Source organism: Phycodurus eques, chromosome 5, assembly GCF_024500275.1.
Source record: "Phycodurus eques isolate BA_2022a chromosome 5, UOR_Pequ_1.1, whole genome shotgun sequence".
NCBI lineage: Eukaryota > Metazoa > Chordata > Actinopteri > Syngnathiformes > Syngnathidae > Phycodurus > Phycodurus eques.
The window spans coordinates 19,199,706-19,222,733 of NC_084529.1; the positions used below are offsets into that span (position 1 = coordinate 19,199,706).

General features: G+C 40.9%; 1 protein-coding gene across 1 annotated transcript; it reads left to right on the top strand.

The window, feature by feature from the left end:
• The first annotated feature begins 637 nt into the window (after window positions 1-637).
• On the top strand, window positions 638-21,163 carry ppm1h (protein phosphatase, Mg2+/Mn2+ dependent, 1H). The gene is made up of 10 exons (XM_061677950.1): window positions 638-999; window positions 8,765-8,933; window positions 10,684-11,046; window positions 13,872-13,984; window positions 14,884-14,968; window positions 15,133-15,251; window positions 16,624-16,687; window positions 18,960-19,067; window positions 19,271-19,422; window positions 20,191-21,163. The coding sequence occupies exons 1-10, from the start codon at window positions 773-775 to the stop codon at window positions 20,336-20,338; spliced, it is 1,548 nt and encodes a 515-aa protein (XP_061533934.1). The 5' UTR covers window positions 638-772; the 3' UTR covers window positions 20,339-21,163.
• Window positions 21,164-23,028: the final 1,865 nt, after the last annotated feature.

Below are 23,028 nucleotides of genomic sequence, written 5' to 3' on the forward strand. Positions count from 1 at the left end.
GTGCCCGGAGAAAACCCACGCAGGCACGGGGAGAACATGCAAACTCCACGCAGGCGGGGCCGCCCAGTGTGCCGACATAGAAGTTAAAAATGTCTAAATAAAAGTATTAAAAATGAAGTATTTTTTATGATTAAGAGCATCATGTAATGTACTAAAAAGTGAAATACAACTGAACTGTACTTGGGCAGTGATTATTTCGCATACAACTAATGGTACTAGTACCACTGCAGTCATCCATTCCAGTCATCCAAGGCCTTTTTGGCCCTGGAGAGCTAGTTGGCCCTCGACGACGCCAGCGGTCGACAATATTTCCTCTATACCGTCTCAGTGTATACTGTAAGGAGGACTTAATTAAGTCGATGTCAGATTTTTTTCCTTAAGTATCGGTGGCTGATATCGGCAGACCTTAGAGTACCTGATATCTTAAAATAAGGCCCGTATCAGCCTGCTGTTGATTCTCGCCCATCGTTATTTATTATAATACTGTATAATATGAGCACTCAAATGTTTGCCATATGTGTTTTGTTTTTTTTCGCCTAACCTGTGACCCCCCTCCATCCCAGCTTTTGTTGGTCACGTGACCCGGCTCTGTGCGCGTGCTTGTGTGGGTGCGCGCGCGTAGCTGTATGATGTATTTCCGGGTACGTCGAGGCGCTTCCACGGCGAGTGTGTGTGTCTGTGGCGACATCTCTCCCCCCGCAACGCCTACGGACACACACGCGACATAAGACACGACCCTCGCCGCGGCGGACCCACGCTGCCGAGAGCCGCCATGCTCACTCGGGTGAAGTCGGCCGTGGCCACCTTCATGGGAGGCGTGATAACCGGCGGCGGCGACCACTCGGGCGCTTCGGAGGTGACTCCCAAATTCCCGTACGGCAGACCGGAGTTCCTGGGACTGTCGCCGGACGAGGTGGAGTGCTCGGCGGACCACTCGGCGAGGCCCATCGTTATCCTGAAGGAGAGCAAGCGGCTGCCCTGGTCCACCGGCTATGCGGAGTGAGTAACCTGTTTGCTCCATCGAGCTCCTTCCCCTCCATCCTTTATCGGGTGAAAGCTGAAGAGCGTTGTACTTATTCTTCCACATTTCTTAGTTATCTGACTCAAACGTCCAAATATATATTTAAAAAAATCAGGACATTCAGGGTAACTGTTTTCCCAAATTTCCAGTTTTCTCAACAGTTCCACGTTTTCCACACGAAAAGAAAACGTTCAACAAAAAGTTTCTCATCTTTCACATTCCAACTTCAAACTGTTGAGCTCACATTCAGGACATCTTGGGAAATATTTATTTCCCCACATTTCTCCAATCCCCATATTATTCAATATTCATTATTATACATTTCTCATGACAACATTCCCATATTAACAAAATAAACTTTTACTCATTTACAGTTCTCAATTTCTTGACTGATTCAAACCACCCCAACATCAAACCTTTCAGCTCATTCAGAACATCTTGGCTGCTATTTTTCATCCCCGACCCCAGATTCTCCCATTTTTGCATGACATTCTCAAATTAATGCTGACATTTTACCTATTCACCGAATTCTTCCGCATTTCTTGACCGATTTAAACCATCCCAACTATAAACAGCTCTTTTTGCACATATATTGATCGATGGCATTCCCATATTTTCAAAATGCAATTCTCAATTTAAAAGATTAAATATTTACCTCCTCCTTCCACAATTCTTGACCAATTCACACCATTCAGTTTCAGCTTTTAAGCATTCACACACAATTGCGATAGAAATTGCATTCTATAGTTCCATCCATCCATTTTCTGAGCCGCTTCTCCTCACTAGGGTCGCGGGCGTGCTGGAGCCTATCCCAGCTATCATCAGGCAGGAGGCGGGGTACACCCTGAACTGGTTGCCAGCCAATCACAGGGCACATACAAACAAACAACCATACGCACTCAAATTCACACCTACGGGCAATTCAGAGTTGTCAATTAACCTGCCATGCATGTTTTTGGAATGTGGGAGGAAACCGGAGTGCCCGGAGACAACCCACACAGACACGGGGAGAACATGCAAACGCCACACAGGCGGGCCAGGGGATTGAACCCCGGTCCTCAGAACTGTGAGGCAGACTCTCTAAGCAGTCGTCCACCATTCCGCCGCATTCTATAGTTATTATATTCTTTTTATTTATCAGTTTTTATGGTATCTGCAGCAATTTATGTGGGCCAAATAAAGAAAGCGGCTCATTTCATGTAAACTCCACAACCTTAAAATAAGATAATCCTTCAAGTAGGTACAACTGAGGTCCATTACAAGAGTTGTATCAACAATGATAAAGTGCAAATACGGTGTTAATTAAAACTGAGCATTCTCTTTCTCTTTCTTTCTTTTTTAATACATCTTTTGTCTCTCATTACAGTGTGTAGATGTCCCTAATATTGTGGCTGGGGACTAGTCCCATATTGTGTCATATGGCCAACAGTGAATGTGACCTCAAAAGTTATGTAATCCTCATTCAGTCCATGAGGCCAGCCTTCAAATCCAGAGGAGCGGGTTTGGAATGTTTGCTCATTGAATGTTTACTTGGTCACACGCTCTCCTCGTGTTGATTCGCTCTCTTAAAAAAAAATTAAAAAAATAAATAAATCTTCTCCACTCTTCATGTCATTTCGTACTGCTCAAAGGTTGTGGCCAGTGTTGCGCATACCATCGCTCGTGCAGATAAGTAAGAACAGTGTGCACTATCTGCCTCGGGCTTAAAAAAAGTGTGTCACATATACTGCACTTATCTTGTCGCACAATTACCCAAAGCATGGTTGGGTCTGGTTCTGGTATGAGGGAGTGACTGAGGTCAATGAATCCTTGAGGCAATTCTTCCACACTCTACGATGCAGCAGATTATCAATTCACAAAGAGAAGCTCGTCTTTGTGTAATTCTGCTTGACACCAAGTCTTATCTTCATTTTTTCGCAGTTATAATTCTTAAAGGGAAAATTGTGATTTTAAGAAACTTGGACTTTATTCTCACTGCATTACATGTTTTTCTCCTCAAAGTATATCATTGTTTCTTGAATTTATAATCTTTTTCTCACATTTCAACTTCATTCTTTGTATCTTTTCAAGGCTGTTTTATAATTCTGTGCCCAATTGTAAGATACTTTTTGTTTTCGGTTTCCTTAAAACTCCATTGTAATTATTTTTAATGACGTTAAGTGTGAAGACAAACTAACAATTCTCTATTTACATGTGGACTTTAAAATATACGGATGATGCTTCTGGCAATAGTGGTTTGGAGTGAGATAGCAAGTGCTTGCCTGTTGCGATCACTTGTTCTCTTGAATAGGTTCTCGCTATGACGAGCTAACAAAATAATTCTGAAGGAGCTTCTTGGCTTCTCACGTAACTGCGGTTCGGATGTGGCGCTTCCTCTGGGCTAATCTTCTGTGAATAATTTTTCATCCCACAACAAAGCGAACATTAATTTCCTTCACCCACTTGTGTGCTGTTTGCTGTTAGCATCATTTTAGCCCACTACCAACCTCTTTTTTGAGTGCTTGGCATCTTAGACCCACGCAGACTCCAAAACTCCTTGTGAGGTTTCAACATCATATTTAGTTTAGGATCATGGGATGTGAAAAATCAGCCATGTTGGGGATTTGTCAACAGATGGCAGACCAACATGCTTTGCGCTTGTGAAAGCTCATTGGCAGCCAGAAAACCTGAGGGATTTTCATGTGACCTGAACCATTGAGTCCATTAAAGAGGCTCAAATACTGTAACATCACTTGCAGCTGAAACTGAGTGACTATTGGAAGAATTACAGCAGATAGGCAGATGAACTCTCATTGCTTCATGCAGTCCAGAGTGTTAACTGTTTTGCACTGAACCCCTACAATTAAGGATTGATTCATCAATTGATTTAGATTTGTTAAAATATTTATGAATTAAATTTTTAGTCCCATCCAAATTTTAGGGAAAAATATTGTGCACCTCTAAAATCCATCATGCTTGGCGTCACTCCAGAGGTCAACGTACTTCAAAGAATGAATTCTGCACGTTTTGGCTTTTTGGGGCGTTTTTGTGATACTTGTTGACGCAGCGTCAACAAGGAATGAAGTTGCGGGGGAAGAAAAGAACATACACCATTACTAAAGTAAGCAGATGTGTAATTTGTTAGCAAATGTAATGTGGATTGCTTTTGTTTTGTTTTGGTAATTTGACACCTGTGTGGCAACTAAGAATGTTAAAACGCAAGATCTGTGACTCCAATCACCTTTGCAGGAGGCCTTTGTTGTTAAAGTTAAGATGTTGTAATGTTTTAATATTATTTTTAGGACTGAAACGATTTACAGAGTAACTCGACTAGTTACTAGTTAATTCAGTTACAAAAAAAGCAAAACAAAATCTCTGCCTTGACACTTCGCAGTGATAATTTTTCCACACAGACTAATATTACTGCAGACGCACAAACCAATCCGTGTCGAAATGAGTTGATGCGAAGGCTGTGAGCCAGGGTGGAAAGTGTGCGTAAAAAGCAATGTCAGAAGTTCGGGATCATTCTACACTTGAAAAGGATAACAGTGCAATCATGCGTCTACAGCAAAGTAGTACTAACGCACCAAAACAGCATGGCTACGATCGCCAACACAAGATATTGATGTTAGCTATAGCTAACTTACTATATCCTACCACTGCTAGTTATGAGCATGGTCATGTATAGATACAGCCGCCAGTGTTCTTTCAAAACATTATTGAACAAACCGTAAGAAAATAAACATGCAATAAACAAATTTGTACCCGATCTCGACCTTTTAAAACCACACACGCTCAAAGACACCGATATTATTAGTGTGGAACAGGAGGATGGTGACCCCAAGTGAACCACAGCAATAGCTGCACCTCACATACATATTTTATTGTTTAATAATACAAACCCAATTTTATCCGATTAATTGATGACATAATTGGTAGAATAATTGATTATAAAAAGATTCACCAGCTGTAGACCTACTTGTGAATTTAACACTTCTTTAATAAAGGTTTTAAGGTGGCGGCAGATTCACCCTGAAAGATCACACAGGATTCATCTTGCAGCTGCACTCTGCAGTAAGCTTTTTGCCTGTCCGCTTAAACAAGCAAGCAAGTTAGCCGCGTTCATCCCGGGCTGGCCCCAGCGGAGACGGGACGAGCGGTTCCGCTTCACGAGGAGGAGTTAGACACACGGTTAGAGTGAGGGGTGCACTCTCTGGTCCACTTAACTCCGATCACTCTGACAGGATCAGTGACTATTGCTCGACATCTTCGATTGAAACTGACAACCCTAATGCTTCACTTTTGAAAATTTACCACACAGTTTTTATTTCCATGTAGGGATGAGCATAGTATTCATCCATCCATTTTCTGGCCTCATTAGGGTCGCTGGTGAGCTGGTGCGTATCCCAGCTGTATTTTGGCGAGAGGCAGGGAACACCCTGGACTGGTTGTCAGCCAATTGCATTAAGACAAGCAACCATTCACAGCCAAGGGCAATTTAGTCTTCAATGAACCTAACGTGCATGTTTTCGGAGTACTAGAGAGTATTCAAACTCCACACTGAAAGGCCAAAGCTGAGATTCAAAACCGGAACCTCAGTATTGTGGGACAGACGTGCTAACCGCTATAACATTTGTGACAAAATCGCCCATTTGAATTTTACAAGCCATCTAATGGATTGGTAATATCCAGTTTAGTGATCATAATAATTATGTTGCTCCACTTTATTTTTTTGAGGTGAGTACAGATTTTGAGAAAGAGCTCCACACTTTGACTTCACTCAGTTCCTGTCCGATCAATATTATAATCCATACACTTATTGACAATCCACACATAAGCATGGACACTGTTTGGTATGCAGGTGGTCAATGATCATGTGTAAAGGGCATGTCAGCATTCTGCTATGAGGGCTTCAGTTGGCCTTACTCAACTCTTAAATGGGAGTCTTCTGGCGTATGATACACCTTCCAACACATCATAGAATCATTATAGAATTACCATTTTTGCAAACTAATTTAATTACATCTGTCAGTGATGCACTCGATCTGAGAAAGAAGCACTTTAATGCAAACATACGACCGCAGTCACATGGTGAAGTGTGTGTGTGTATTTGTGCGTGTGTACGCTCGCTGTGATGCAGGAAAGGACGTCATGCTGTCCGTCCAGCATTTGTCAGACAGCATATAAGAGGTGCTTGCAGGAACAATGGCTGGCACACACTGCTGCTAGCACATCACCGGAGCGTCTGGAAAGTCTCGATTGGGCCGTGAGAAATTCGATATTGCAGCAAGAGCATTCGTTGCACAATAACTAAATGTGTATACTCTATTAAAAAAAAAAAAAAAAAAACAATGAATGAGCAGCAAAACAACGTGAAACCTCTAAGGTTGAACACCGTCCGTTTAGAAATGCTGGTTGACCTCCGATTGGTTTGGATTTCAATAATTTTAATGTTTTTTCGCTATGAAATGGAAATAATCCAAATACTAATAATTTCAAAAATAAACTTTTGTTTTTAACAGAGAAATGTAAAAAACAAAACACTTTAATTGGGAGGGAGTAATAAAAGCCGTGTTGTAGATACCCCTTAACACATTTTTCAAAACATTTAACTTGCAGAATTGTCAAAAGAAGTTAACATTTGTACATTTAAATGTATTGGAGAAAATCCATTAATAATTGATGCTCCCCTGCCCCCAAAGTGGTTTGTAATTGTGTATCGATCCCTCACGAGAAAACTGAGCGGTTCATAAAGAATCAACTCCATACATCTAGCATGTACACAATCATGAACCCATGTTACATAAATAACTGTATTCAGTAGGTAAATAAACACAAACAAACCACCTTCCCATGAGGCTCATCAATAGTATTGGCTAACATACTAACCTAAATAACAGGCAAGCACAAACTGACGTGACATCACACATTTTTGCATTTACAGACACAAAAATGTTAGCAAATACAAATCATCACAGCAAGTGGACAACACGGGCTATTAGTAGCTGCATTGGACAAGAAGCAGAAACATAATTTGAGTTTGAATTTTTACTGGGCCAGAGGTGCATTCAAGGACTGCCAACAAAACAGGACAAGCAGTAAACCTTTTTTAAATGCTAGTACTGCGCTGAAGCACTGTAATATTAATGTGTTCAAACAATAAAACACTTGATGAGTGAGTAGGGTGTCATGAAATCGGTTGCAGATGCTCATTTGACGTCAGTTTTCTTTTACAATTCTGTCAACCACAACAAATGAAATGGAGGAGTATTTTTTTCCTCTTCCTGTAGGAGGATACTTTTGTGTGTGAAATATGCAGTGTGCAACAAATAAAAAGCATGAACTTCGGTGTCACACAGAAAATGATTAAAAAATCATTGAAAGGCACCACGGTGGTGAAGGGAAAGTGACGTTTTTGGAGTATCTCATGTCACTGTTGAAGAGGTAAGTGAATACGACAGCCCGGGTCTCAGACGCCGTTGTAGCTTTAGGGCAAGGACTATTTCCATACCCCCCCCCCCCCCCCATTACTTTGGAAAGGGCTGGAAAGTTCAAGTGTCGTTGATCTAGTGAATTTGCACGCTCAAATGACTGCGGCGTCACACATGCGTGCACGCCGCTGGTAGCAATTTGTTATACAATGACATTAACAAATGTATCTTTTAGTTCAGCATCCTTGACTAAATGGCAATGAAATTTGTTTTGCCAAACTGAGCTTTACGTCCCGTGATACACGCCAAAAGTGTTTAGAATTTGGAGTTTGACCAAAGTTTGGGTGAAAAATATTGCCCCAACGTTCCATTTTTGGACTGCCATCATCATGCGGAATTGCTGTTGCAAAATTCCCTGAGTTTTTGAAGTTTGAAACATTCCTAGAGAATTAAGGGGAACAAACCAGGAATTTACTAAACTGATGGGTGGCTTTTAATACGAAACTTGTATATATATCGTTTGTGCATAAACCCGACTAAAACTACCACATTTTATGCAAGTACAGTTGTATATGTATGTATGGTATTGCTGAATCTACACTGCGTAGTACACTACTTACTGCAGTGATATTGCGACTGGAGATGATTTCTAGAATCTAGACTGAGATGGACTCTTTTCATTTAACAATTTGAATGGGACTTTGTTGGTATTTTTTGGAAGGGTTGTGTAATGTTATTTATTTTTTTAATGAGTTGGGATAGGTTGGGAGAATGACTAATATTAAACTCAACATCCATGTTTTTGTTCTTCAATGAAATAATTGAGTCTTAAATAAAATTTTTCAGACTTGATAATGTTCTAGAGAAACTGGTGTGCGAGTTTGAGAAGTTCCAACACGTGCTTCACCTCCCGCTTCCGGCAGAACTTCGCCCAGGTCCCAAGGGAAGCGGGAGAGCATAAACTCTAGTAATAACATAACTGCCTAACAAATACCAGATTGAGGTATTGGGAGCGGGTGGCTTGTATATTGTTTGCATTATACTCGCTCATTGTGTTTCTGTGTGTATGAGGCTGAACTTGTCGTCACACTCCTGAACACAAGTGACTTTGTGGTTCTTTTAACAGTCATACGGATGTCACATGGTGATAAGATGTGTGTGTCTGAATGATGTCAGTTGGTATCAATGGCCTCTGTAGAGGAATACATGTGATCACTACATGTGGTCATTTGATATGCTTGAACTAGTTCTTTCCTGAGGCTTTTTTTTTTTTTAATCAACATGTTTTCAAGTGTCATCTGCCTTCTTATGTATGTGCCTTTTGTCTTTACAGGGTGATCAATGCTGGAAAGAGCACTTTAAATGAAGATCAGGCCTGCTGTGAGGTGCTGGTGGTCAAGAGAAAACTGCCAGGAAGTGCTGCCGCATCCACCTGGGGGCCCATGGCCCGGAGGAGGTCCTCCCTGCCCAACGGAGAGGGTCTGGGTCTCGGGGAGAGCCTGGTATGAGTCAACCATCACGTTTCTTTAATCCTTACATACTCTTTATTTTCCATCCATGGAGACGTAGTATGTTTGACCCTGGCCAAGAATATAATAATTGTCTAATTATGCACTAGGGAGCTTTTCAACATGTATTAATAGCCTGTCTGACATTAAATGATTCATCTTTAATGTTTCAGAGAAAAGGGAAAGTGTATTTTTCATGTTAAACCACTCGTTTTTGGTGAAGGAAAATGACCACCCTCTGGCATCTGTATGACATCTACTCCTTATGTTTAGTATGTATGAACATCATTATGCAGTTGTACTCTTTCACCGTTTCATGATTCCTCCATGACCCTTCCAAGACCAAAAGGTGCATGTTCTGTGGGAACTTATGCAAATGCACTGGGAACAAAACCAAGATAGTGTTCAAGAATGTTTTAAGCTCCATCTTGAACACTATTACTTTTCTCCCATGAAAAAAAATCTACATACTTATGGTAGATTAGATTAGATGCATTCAGTTTCAAGACATTACCATTTTCCTTGAATTAACACATGCTGGTAAATCTAAAATACATTTTAGTAGACACGGGTCAAATTTGACTCGGAACAGCCTCAGTATACGCAAACTTTGTAAAACCTGTACTAAAGTGACACATTTTGAATGTATTTATTCGGGGTTTCTTTAGGAATAGTCATAAAATTTCAGAGTAAGGGTTACCAAATGTCGAAATGACCTGAACATTATCAACCGGTTAAAGATTAGATTATCAGGGAATACACTTTGACAGCAGACAAGAGCAAAGTATGAACAGGTAACTGATTACCAATTAGTACAAGAGATGAAATAGACATGACACTGTTGATTTTTAATCAACCTATTTGATGGTGAAAAACTGTGTCATACCTTGAGCCTGTGTGCTTATCTCCTTATACACGAAAGACTCAAAACATTAGAAATAGCTCTCAGCAACATGTCTTGAAATTGTTGCTATGAAGTTGCCACAAATCAGCTTGGGAGCAAAGGCAGTTTGCCATTTGTGTCGCATTTATAAAAAAAAAATATAATTATAAAAAAAAAAAAAAAAAAAAAAGTTTGTCACTAACATATAATAATTTTCCACACAATTTTGTAGTGGGGGCAGTTCATGGTCCAAGGGAGAAACCTTTATTACGGAATTTTTGTGAGGATCTGTATATATGTGATTATATAGGAATTTATTTCCACTGTTTATTGGCCTCAATTGAGAAGTCCCCCCCCCACCCCCCAGATTGAAAATGGAACTAGCCATCTGTTTGTTAAGATCCATGAACGCGGACGTAGTCTGATAAAGAAAGAAATAGAACACAGTTGAGTTTGGCCTTTGTAGGGTGTTTGCTCCCTTCTGCTTGTAGTTACACTATATATGTTCAGGATAGAGATTTTGAAATAAATCCCGGGATGGCTGAAGAATTTTGGACAGTACTCTCCGTGTGTTTGTGTTTATTTTTTATTTGACAGCATACCCCAGGATAACCGATTATTTAGATAATTTGTTGCAGTGCGAAGAGTACGTTGATGCCACCTACAGGACACAGGTCTACACTCCACTTATATTTTTTCATAAGTAACTTCACCAATGAATGACTTTCTGCAGGCTAATGTACTGTGTAGGGCAGTACGTTGCACAAGTGGTTAGCACATCTGCTTCACAGTTCCAAGGTTCTACTTGGACTTCCTCCCATGGCCCAAAAATTTCCATGCCGTGTGTTGTTTGTGTACTAGGCCAACTCCGATGACCTGACCTTCCAATACTGGGGGCTGTTCGACGGTCACGCCGGCTGCGGGGCGGCCGTAGTGGCGTCGCGTCTCCTCCATCACCACATCGCGCTGCACCTTCAGGAAGTGATGGACATCCTGTGCACACCCGACCTCCAGCCCCCCACCTGCCTGGGCGAGGAGCCCCTCCGCTTGAATCACCAGCACCTCACACCGAACTCTCGCGGCCTCACCAGGGCCGTGTCGCTGAGGGGGGCAGCCGGCGCCCCTGGATCGCCGAGCGCCCCTCCTACGCGCTTCTTCGCTGAGAAGAAAGTGTCGCACGAGAGCCTGGTGGTCGGCGCCATCGAGAACGCATTCAAAGACATGGTAATTCTATTGCGTATTGTCTGGTTTGTTCCTTCAAGCTAGTCCCAGTTATACTGTACAGTAGTGCTTCTAAAAACTGTTTACACCAAGTACCACCTTAAAAAAAAAAACCTTGCTCTCAAAGTACCGTCATCATGAACAACATTAAAATACAGTAGTGTAGGAGGCCTAGGTGTTAATTTATAAAAGGTTTTATTTCAAAAGTTATATTGAGTGGTACTGTAAATTACTGTAACTTTATGCACACTTTAAACATAAACGTGCTTAAATATAGAAGCAAAAAACTCTACTCAAATAATGATTGAAATGACATTTATTGCACATGAAACATAAAAAGGTTACCTAAATATAACTTTAAAAACACTTCTTAAACATTAAATGCAAATGTATTGAACTAAGTTAAAAGTTGTACAGTGATTCTCTCAGGTACCACTAGAGGGAGGCCACGTATCACCAGTAGCTACTACACTTTGAGAATCACTGTTCCTGTGATCGACAATAGGCCCGAGCCCTATCGTGAATAGCGAAAAACGTGAGTATTTGAAATGTTGGGGGGAAAAAAACAATGTTTAGAATTGCCTATATTCATAGATTAAACCAGGAGTGTCCAAACATTTTCCTCTGAGGGCCGCTTACAGAAAAAAAATCGAAGGATGCATTGCAATCTTAAGGCTTTGCCGTTCAACTCTTATTAATCACGCCAAAGCCCATGCCTCAAGCAATTATATTTAGTTTTTATATATATCACTGAATTGTTATTTTTGAAAACCTGCTTCATCACATCTTTCTGTTGAAGGGGGTAAGGCAACTAGTTTTAGATGCTTCTGGATTTTGGGGTGGCCCGCTCCCCTGTTTCCCAAAAGAATTAAACCACTCCTATACATTCAGAACAAAAACAAAAATCTATATCTATAGCAATATATAGTTGACTGACGATCTTTAAAGTGGTGTTTTGTGAGGATCATTAATTTAATATGTTCATGCTTCTATGAAAAGAGCAAAATCCTGGTTAAAAAAAAGACTAGAATGAATACTGTACATTATAATAAATGTGAACAAATGTTAGCATAATGAACTAAAACGATTCATGATTAGCTAATGGTGCAGAAATATTTAAATATTTAAGATGGTACAATTCAATATTTTTTTATACAGTGTCAATAAATTGATCAATAAAACAAATATGTACTGTATCATTATGTTGGATGCTTTGGTCACGCATTTTGATAATTTTTAAAATGTCATAATTAGTTTTTTGGCACGGCATGACAATTCAGCAATAAATACGATACTGTAGGAGTAAACGTAGCTACTGTGGTGAACAAGTCAAGACGTGAGCATCTTGTACGTTCTCTTCTTGATCACGAGGTGGCAGCATGTAATTAGCTATTCACCAAAGTTTATGTATCATTACCTCCCCCCTTTAATAATGGTCTGACAGCTACAGGTGTTAAAGGCTGAATTTTTTATTTTTCTTTCATTACAAAATGGGGCGTGCATGTGAGAGTGTAATAATTTGTGGCTTTTGTTGTCCATGTTGTAACACCACCCATTTTTTTTTTTCCAATTGGGCGGTACCTTTAATTCTTCTACAGCCAAAGAAGCTTCTTTCCAATTTAAGTGACTTCGGAGCAGCATGTAAACCATAAAAAAACATTGATTAGGTGGTATTGGCTCATTCCTCAACATTGTCCCACTCACCAGACACGTGATACATTTACATTATGTGAGATTGTGAGATTTACTTTGTGTGTGCGTGTATGATTTTCCAAGGCGAGAGTTTTCCTGGTAGAGATGGAGAGGAAGAAAGGTGTGGATGTTTATGCAGATGTTTCCATTATTAAAGACTTTGCCTGCGGGATGTGGCTTATGCAGCCAGGATAAATATGTATGGCGGGCAATGGGATTCATAATTGATCCAGGGCGAAGGACACATTTACACATCATCCCCCGGCATAAAGAGCACAAGGCAGACCAGCATCCATCATCTTGACTCCTCCGAAACAGAAAAGAACACATTATTATCCTTGTACAGGGAGGATCTTGATACATTGGATGTCTTTAGATCAGCATTTTCCAATCTTTAAGACAGATATTTTACATTGGAAAAACCTTACAGCACAATACCGAACAAAAATGTCACAAAAAGTATGAATACTGAAATAAGGATGACCTCGTCTCAATTTACTCTGAAATATATGTACTCACAGCCCCAGTGTGTTAAACCGCATGTTCCTGCTATTTTTGATTAATTCCTTGGCATCTTAATTATTTTTCTAATTAATGAACACGTAGCCAGAGTATTTTTTGGGGGGTTTAATTAGCACCAAATGAATCTAGGCTAATTAACTGGCCATAATAGCCAGCGCTACATCCACTTACAACAATGCCGTCCTGGTGGTTTGATTCTATTTTATTGCTCCGAGATGAATGGATTCATTATGGTGCTATTATAATTAATAACTGTATCATAGTGTTTATTTGCCTGTCTGCTATTTTACTCTTTTGATAGCAGGATTGATAGCTACAGTATATAGGGTGCTAGGTACTGCATGTAGCTTGAGCGCCAGCTGGCAAGATGGATGGAGAGCGACTGTCTGTATTTCGACAGCAAGCGGCGAGTATCGTCTCTACTCAGTTGAGTATCTTAACTGCAACGTTGTTTGACAATGTTTGCCGTTTTGTTAGTAATGCTAACATGTAACCGCCTAGAAATAGGACAGTTGGCTAAGGGCGGGAACACGAAACACAGTAATGCCTAAATACTATCAAAAGCACTGACCTAAATTTGACTATTTTGCAATATTATCTTTGTTTTTTATAAGGATGTCCAAATAGAAAAGGAGCGGGCCGTCTACAACACGTCTGGAGGCTGCACAGCTCTGGTGGTGCTCTACATGCTCGGGAAGCTCTACGTGGGGAACGCCGGCGACAGCAGGTGAGACGAGATGCACTCCCAACATAGTGAGACATAAATATATGCAATACAGTTTAGATTCTAACACTGATGTTTTTTTGTTTGTTTTTTTAAAGCATTGCAAGTGTTGCAAGTAGCCTCATCTCTTTTGTGTGAAAAATAGCCAAACTTAAGAGTGCTTCTACCTTGATGCCGTGTTGGAAATATTCTGAACCAAAATACACTTCTTGCGTGTCACGTCATCAGTCATTTGCGACGTAAGAGAAATTGATAAGCGGAATCGTCAGGCAAGCAAACAAAGGTTTCCTCGAAATCAAATTAATCAAATCTCTAGGAGCAAGATTGTATGACTTGATTTAAGACTTGCTTAATCCAAGATTTGACATTTAGTGAGGACTCGACTTGACTTGCTTGATTTTTGCCACAGTAACTTGGGACTAGGGGCTGTCACTATCGAACCGATTATTGGTCGAATAATTGCCAACCCAACTTTTTTTATTTTAATTTATTTATGCACTCATAAATCATGTTATATGGACATTACACATCTAACCTTGTCTTAAAAATCACTTACAGATGCTCCTCTGTCGTTTTTGGCAGTTTATCGGTGGCCCAACACTGCGTCCGTTTGCAATAAATGTCCGTGTGAAACATTGGTTCCGGCGGTGCAAACGTGCTTCTGGAATTTTTTAAATAAATTTTTTGGTCCCAGCGGAGCTTCAAGGCAGAAATTATGCGTCGAAGTCGACTTATGAGAGTTATTTGATGTTTTTTATTTTTTTTTGGTTTTGTTTTGTTTAAAACTTCAAGGTAATTTGAGACTTATGACTTGCACGTTATCATTTTGATAACAGACTAGAATCGGCCTCCCTGTTCCGGCTAGAATGAGCACAGGCTGTCACGTCTGCTCTTCCCCTTAGAGCCGTCATCGTCCGGGGAGGCGAGGTCATCCCAATGTCAAGAGAGTTCACGCCGGAGTCGGAGAGGCAGCGACTGCAGTTCCTGGTAGGAAGCACACCTCATCTCCCATGTAGCACGGCTGTCACATATTAGCACCACTGACCTCTTCTCCGTCTCTTCTGTTGACGCGCCGCTTCGTCTCTCCTCACCATGTTATTATTAGACTATGACATTGTTTATTTATTTATTTTTTGCTTTTCTCACCAAAGGCCTACATGCAGCCTCACTTATTAGGAAATGACTTTACACATCTGGAGTTCCCGAGGAGAGTGCAGAGGAAGGAGGTTGGGAAGAGAATGCTGTTCCGCGACTTCACGATGTCAGGATGGTTGGTTTTATACTTTTGACTTTACTGTGTGTTTTCTCTCAACCAAGGAGGGTGTCTGTCTTTAACACAAATATCCCGTTGGCCTTTTTACCTTGAACACCTTTGACCACAGGGTTGTCTTTTTACTGGTCTCTCCCCCACCAATGCCTTAGTTCCATTACTAATATAACACATTTCACATCAAAACCACCTTTTTCAGTTAATGTAAGTCTCTAAAGGTCGTCCAAATATATCAAATCAAACCGTCAGTTAATCCAGTGAGTACACAAAACTACCTCAATGTCACCTTGACTAGTGTGTTTGTAGTGTCTTACACTGTACCGTTGCCGTTTTCTTAAAGTGAAAAACAACGTATTAGAGTGGATGCAACTCATTCTGCTGTTCTCACTGGTCTGACAGGCGCGTGAAACTCCCAGTCTTTGGAATTAGAGTGTCTGCGACAGCTAACTCTGGGGATTTCTCAGAATTAATGACTGAGAACCTTCATGCTATAAACTTTTATAGTCGTGGAGTCAAATGTCTTGAATTTGCTTTCTTTGAACAGATAGGATTTAATTAGCACCTCAAACAACGCCATCAGAGGTCTTTTTCCAAACCGTGTACACTGCAAACTTTCTTTAACCTCTTGATTTCTGCGCTGATCGCATTGGTGGTCTTTGTTCCGCATTGCTGGGAATGTAATAAAGTGCTGAGTGCAGTGGTATTGCGCTCTCCTCAGGTGGAGGAAACATTATGGTCTCTCCGGATGGAATGAGCGCTAAGGTTAAAACCATCCTCGTCCCCTCTAATAATCAGCAGCTGAAATACTCAATGTGCCGTGTCGCCGAGATACTTTAAGGCTAAAATAAAGAATAATCGCTGATTACTTCAGAAAACCTGTTTATCTACTCCTTCGCCTTTCTCCAATGTAGTAAACCTGCTACTGCTCTCAATGAAAAGGAACAAAATAGTGTGACACTAGGCAGAAAAGGTGGCGGGTTGTGTGATTAGGCACGTGTTACATACATTCTGAAGTGTATCCCTGCAGTGCTTTCCTCGTGCTGCAGCAGCTCTGAAGATGCTCAATTATTCATCAGTTGGGCGCACTGTGGAACAGTTTTGCATCATATCATTCAGACTGTACGCCTCTTCGTCAATTAAACGTTGGGCTACGTGCCTAAATTGCCCCCGACTCCAAAATCTTGTAGAAAGTCTTCCCAGAAGAGTGGAAGCTGTTTTAACAAGTATATGTAGGGGGATGAAAAAGTAGGAATGCAGTTGTCGGTGTATACCAATGGGTTTTTTTCTGACAGAAATGGGCTGAAATTTATCACAATTTGTAAATGACCACTGAACTGAACACCCGTTCAAGTGTCCTGTCTGCTTTTTACAGGGCTTATAAAACTATCGAGGACAACGACCTGAAGTTTCCTCTCATTTATGGCGAAGGGAAGAAGGTAAGAGGGACTTAGGCCATGTACACATACCCACCAATGGGCCGCCGCATGTGCATGTACACATGCACTTCCGGTGCATTTTTGGAAATCAAAAGCCAATGATGATGAGTTTGAAATGGCATTAACGTCTTTTGGGATCAAACTATTAAAGTGAACTCCGATTGGAATGACATGTTTGGTATATATGATCGCTTTCAACTCGAGTAACATAACAATAAGATATAACTTTCGATAATCATTTCCAGATTTATATAATTTTACAAATCGTAATTTCAACATAGGCCGCCATTGGTTTTTTCGTCGCAGTGCATTCTGGGTAGTGACGCCAAATGGGGATGTGCCAGACGCCCGGAGTTTTTAGCAGTAGCCACAGTAGCAGCGATGAACGCTGTTCAGCCATTTCAGTTTGAGCCGGAGTGTGGAAGACACAAGAAATGAGGATAAAGATGACGGTGTGAAGAAACTCGAGTTGGTCATATTCAGTGGTGTATTTGTAGCTACAGCTAAAGTGGGATGATCAAGGAATATGGCCAGCGCCACCTGTCTTTCGTGTCTTTTTACTCTGCTTTCGCTTGTCACGCGGCCATTTAGGCTCCTTGTGAGGAAAGAATAAAAAGAAAGAATCTGGGCTGAAGTGACGAGAACACAGCCGCGGATTTTTCGGCAGCTCAACTCTTCCGACCGCATCCTCTCAATGTTTCCTCAACTTTCTCTCTTTGGGAAAGCTATGAATGCTTACCTCCCTTTTTGCATTCCGTCCTGATTGGAAATTGCATCCAAAAGCGGCGTAGTATGGCATTTTTAACTCTTTTCGCTGACGATAAGTTGTTCGCAAATGGCTATCTTAGTTCCGCAGAGAGCAGCAAACATAACAATTTTACAACAGCCATTCTACGTCGTCATTCCCGGAATGCTTTGCACATGCTGAAACATGGCGGCGATAGTGTATCAAATTATGGACTGAAAAAATATTTAACTTATAGGAGTAAATTTTAAATGCATGCAATTGTATTTCAGTAGTAGAGGTCAGTAGTTGTCAAATTAAATGTATTTGTCATTTCAATCGGAGCTCACTTTAAGACATTTTTCAACATTTTTAGAAGGGGTGTCAATGACTCTTTTTTTTCATTATTTGCAGCAGGGGCTTGCTCTCTCCCCGCAAATTTACCGCATTGTAAATGTAGAATGCAGCTTTAGAGGTCAGTGGTGCTGCTAAAATGATTTACATATGGGCCTGTATGATGATTGTAGGACTAGTGCTTAAAATGCCGGCCAATCACGGTCACATGACGCACGCCAAGTACTGATCCAGGATTAGTACTACTGTACCTACAGTACGTGTTGCCCTTCCTAATGTTACACATCAGTAGATTCAATTAACCTGCCTCCCCGCTCTCGTTCCAGCAGGCATTTTTTAATGGGCCTTGAGCTAAACAGATTCATCACTTTACAAATTAGTCGGTGAGCACGTGTAGCCAGGGAAATGGTCGCTAAGCCCCCCCCCCCCCCCCCCCCCCAAAAAAAGCAGAAGGTGCTGACGGTGAGCTTGTGTGCCTTGAGGTACAAGTTTAATTCGTTCCGTGACAATGCTCGGAAACTGAAAACACACTCTTATCTCAAATAATCTTTCCCCATTGAAATTAATCGAAATGCCATTAATCGGTTCTAGCCCCCCCCCAAAAAATTATTTCCATTAAGAAAAATTCCACTCTAAATTTTACTTTATAGAAGTATACTGTACTGGCATTTTATAATAATTAATAATTTAATATATTTAATTAATTACATTTTTAAAAATAGAGTTTTTGCCACAATTTTTGCTTCACTTCAGCAGACGTGCTGTTCCTTCAGGTGTGCGCGCCTTGGCCACCTGGGAGCAGTAAAATACAGATAGAAACGCACACGAACAAAGAGTCACAAGTGACTCAGTAATATAAGTAATTTTTTGCAGAGTATAAAGTACATATGCTTGTGACTATCATTATATTGTCTGTCGATGTGTTGCGCCTCCAATTGTATTCCAAATATCCGTTACTTAAGGGTCATAACATGATGATATTTGTTGTTTGTTTTGCATTGTTTGTTAACAGTGAGCTAAACGGACTTAAAGCCAAAGCTGTGTGGTTCTTTTAAATACAAGAAGTGTAATTATCTTCTTTTTATATTTAGTTTGACAGTAAACTCAAACTGGGGGAGGCTTCTAGCTGTTTAATAGCTTGAAGTGTCTTTTTTCAAGAATTGTCTATCTGCCAAATCTGCTATCTGCTTGTAGGCTCGGGTGCTAGCGACCATCGGCGTCACCAGAGGTCTTGGCGACCACAATCTCAAAGTACACGACTCCAACATCTACATCAAGCCTTTCCTCTCCTGTTGCCCAGAAGTAAGCCAAATATCAACATGGCTGGATTTACACTGGTCCATCTAGGATTTCACAGGCCTTGTTGTGTGAAATGTTGTGGTTTAAAATGCCTGATATAATCACATAAATTGGAGCCAAAAAGTTTGAAAACCCCCGCACTAAATTTAGGGGAAAGTTGTAATACCTAATGATCTGTATTTCCTCCCTCCCCCCTTGGTCAACAGGTCAAGGTTTACCCGTTGGCGCAATTCGAACACGACACCGACGATGTTCTTGTCCTGGGAACTGACGGCCTGTGGGATGTGCTCTCCAACCAGGAAGTGGCGGAGGCAGTCACCTGCTTCCTGGCCAACTGCAACCCCGACGACCAGCACAGGCCAGTGGAACCTTCCATCATAATTAAGCCTGCCTTTTCGAGACCTTAAGTTCCCCCCGACTCTTTAGTTTGACAGGTTAGCATTAGCATATCATGTTTAGCTCATTGCTATTTTTCTAAACCTCAAGTTCCACCAGACTTTCGCTTGACAGGCTAGCATTAGCCAGTTAGCATCTGCATGTCAAACTAATTGCTAATCTTCGAAATTTAAGTTCCACCCCTCTTAGGCTAGCATTAGCATGTTAAGATAATTGCTAATTTTCTAAACCTAGTTCAACCACTCTTTAGTTTGATAGGTTAGAATTAGCAGGTTACCATTAGCATTTTAAGCTAATTGCTAAGCACAACTGAAATGGGGCACATGTTAACATATTAGCATTTCCATGAACACAATCAAATTATTTATTTACCACGTTCCAACAACAGTATACCTCTGGTATCCCTGGGGCAAGGTGGGTTACAGTAGCCCAAAATTGTGCTGTTACTTTAGAATAATATCCATCCATCCATCCATTTTCTTTACCGCTTCTCCTCACGTGGGCCGCGGGCGTGCTGGAGCCCATCCCAGCTATCTTCGGGCGGGACGCGGGGTACACTCTGAACTGGTCGCCAGCCAATCGCAGGGCACATATAAACAAACAACCATCCAATATCACTTCATCCAAAAAGTTGCTTAAGTAAATGGAAGCATGCTGCCCATTACGATTTATTTTAAAGGGCAGCAAGTGTGGCTGTGTGTTCACTGTATTTGTGTTTGGATCACGCCAGGTACACCATGGCTGCTCAGGACCTGGTCATGAAGGCTCGCGGCGTGCTGAAGGACGGAGGCTGGAGGATCTCCGGGGACAGGCTGGGCTCCGGAGATGACATTTCCGTCTATGTCATCCCCCTCACGCACTCCGACGCACTCTATTGAACATAAACCGCATCACACCACTATGACGTGACCCTGACTTGTTTTACGTCTTTTGTGGAACCATCTTCAGGAGTGATCTACTTCATCATTAGAGGATTTGCATCACACTTTTTGCCAGGTGTTTTAATAATTCTTGGAAGCCATTCTGAACTTTATTGGTGAAAACCTACATGGACTCTCATATAGATAAGTTATTATCTGCTTGTTTGATAGAAAATACTTGTACAGTGGAAGCTAGCCTACAGTTTTTTTTTTTTGGGTCTTATTTGGGGGCAGGGAGGGGGGGGGAACCCCACAGTGGAACGTTGATGCTCAAATTGATTTATTCGTATTTTAGAACAAATTTACACATAGAAATAATTGTTTCCGGTGTAAACCTGTCACCGGTGAAATGCTTTTGACTGTACAGGCAATATATATAATTTTTTTCCTAGGTAGTAAAGTCAGACCACGTTGATGCCATAATTTATGGTTTACGCCAGTCCTATCTTGCTTTGCAAACATCCATTTTGGATTTGCCAAATGCAAGTGAAATGCTTGCCATCTGTAATTGTAATATGTTTGAAGTATATGTGTAATGGGGGAGGGGCCATGGCAAGAGTCAAAGTTATTACTAATTTCAAGCACACATTCCCTTTTCAAAGGTAAAATGTATTTTTGAATTGTTTTTAGAAGGGACTAGGAATAACTTTTGATAGTTTTCCATCACTTTCATTTTCTAGTTATAATTTTTTATGTCATGTAAATAATAGTTGACCATGTCTTTCTGTAACTGAATTTTGTACATCTTAAAATGTTATATTTCAAGTGGTAGCTTTTTTTTTGGAACCCCAGAATTAAAAGTATTGTCCTTTACAACTGATGTTTTATTGGCTGCAAATATGAACGTTAGATAAGGCAAACGTAGTTTAGGCACTTAGCCCATGATTTTCCCATTTTCTAACATTGGTACCGGATTTAAAAAATAATTTAGCTAATGATACATGGGGGGGGGGGGGGGGAACTGGGAAACTTACCTGTATGTTTTTTGTCAGGTTAAGATGGCAGTCACGAACAATTCTCTTATAGCTTGCTTCTAATCAGTTGTGTCACCGTCTTTCGTGTTCTCCGCTTTACCATGTGGCTGCTGTCCCTGTTCTTTCTGCTTTACGTCCCCAACATCAATCGAGAGCTCAACCACAGTTGAGTTTCTCTTTTTTTTTTTTTTTTTTTTTTTACATTGAGTCGTCATTGGCGGAAGTTGAAAAAATTTCATGAGCCTATTTTGACAAAGTATGAACATTTATTGGTTTTCAAATGTAGTAAATGGAGTAAAAGTCCTCAGAAAAATTAAAACTCAAAAATCTAATTTTAAGTACTTCTAATTTGTTACTTTCCACCACTGGTGGTCAGGTCTTGCACTACTGTGCACTTCTGCTTTTCACAGTGTTAGTTTTTGTGGTTTGCAGTAGACTACTACTATTTAGTTTTGGGGTCAAAATATTGGGAACACTTCCCAGTACGCTACAGTTCCACAGCTGTACGATCGCAATGAATATGTTGCTGCATGAATAGCTTTAAGACGGGGTTAATTTCAAGTGAGTGTAAAATGTAGGTGTTCCTAATCGAGTGGCCATGCACCCACTTCAAGAGGAGGACGACGAGTTCCTCTGCAGGATTTGGAGGGCCATCTGGTCCCCGAACGCCGCCACTGCGTCCACCTCCGGTCACGTCAGCGCTGATCGGGCACAACACGTCTCCTCTCGTGTGTGTGTGTGTGGTCGGTCCAGATTGGAAAATTGCTATGTTGGCAGAGTCATCCCCCATGGGGGGCTCTTTGCTTCCAAGGTGTGCACGGATGAACTGGCTAACATTGGTTAATTCCATCTCTGTACATCCCAATCCCTATAGAGTTTATGGTAAAAATGCACCCCCTAATGGCTGTCTGCAGCACAGTGACAAAATTGCTACAATCTGATTGGTCGTTTCCAGACATTTGCTTTGGTGATCTTGTAGAAAAAGCCTAAAATAGTCACAAGACCCATTTCACTAGTCACTAATTCATTTCTGTTTTATCTATCCTATCCCCTCCATATATAATTAGTAAAAAAAAAATGGCACCAAAGTCTTGGCTAAGAGGACAGTAGCCATTCGTGTTCAGCACATGTATGTCAGAGTGATACATCTCAACTGTTCCAAGATCTTTTGTATGTGTGAGAGGAGCCACGTTTAGCCTGGGTTGTTAGTGGAATTTATGGCAAGTCTTCACACACACACACACACACACACACACACACGCACGCACACACTACTGGTTCATTTTTGGGAAATTAAATCATGTATTAGCCATTAAAAAAAAATAAAATTTAGGGTAGTGTCATAAAATGAGTTTTAAATGAGAAGCCTTTTTAAGATCATAGGTTGTGGTAAGTTTAAAGTTTACACTATTAATATAGGCACTTGTAAAACATTTAGGGGGGTGTAAATTAGATAAATGCTTTCCATGCGTTCCCATTATTTTTACGTTGCATTTCCCCCGGACAGCAAGCAAATGTGGCCTCTCGGGGCCGCCAGTAAGCAAGCGATCCAATTGGACACGGTTAAACGCTTTGAGGCAATGAGTACTGTCTGTAATTTTCATCTTTGAAGACTTCTTCCGTTTGAAGTTAACGACAGTTTCAAGTCAAGACATTCGCTGGAAGAATGTACCT

What these genes read in the sequence shown, in the direction of transcription:
- ppm1h (XM_061677950.1), top strand. Translation starts at nt 773, where the DNA reads ATGCTCACTCGGGTGAAGTCGGCCGTGGCCACCTTCATGGGAGGCGTG. An exon ending in TGGTCCACCGGCTATGCGGA is followed by an intron (nt 1,000 to 8,764) that starts GTGAGTAACCTG and finishes TTGTCTTTACAG; the next exon opens with GGTGATCAATGCTGGAAAGA. An exon ending in GGCAGCGACTGCAGTTCCTG is followed by an intron (nt 14,969 to 15,132) that starts GTAGGAAGCACA and finishes TTCTCACCAAAG; the next exon opens with GCCTACATGCAGCCTCACTT.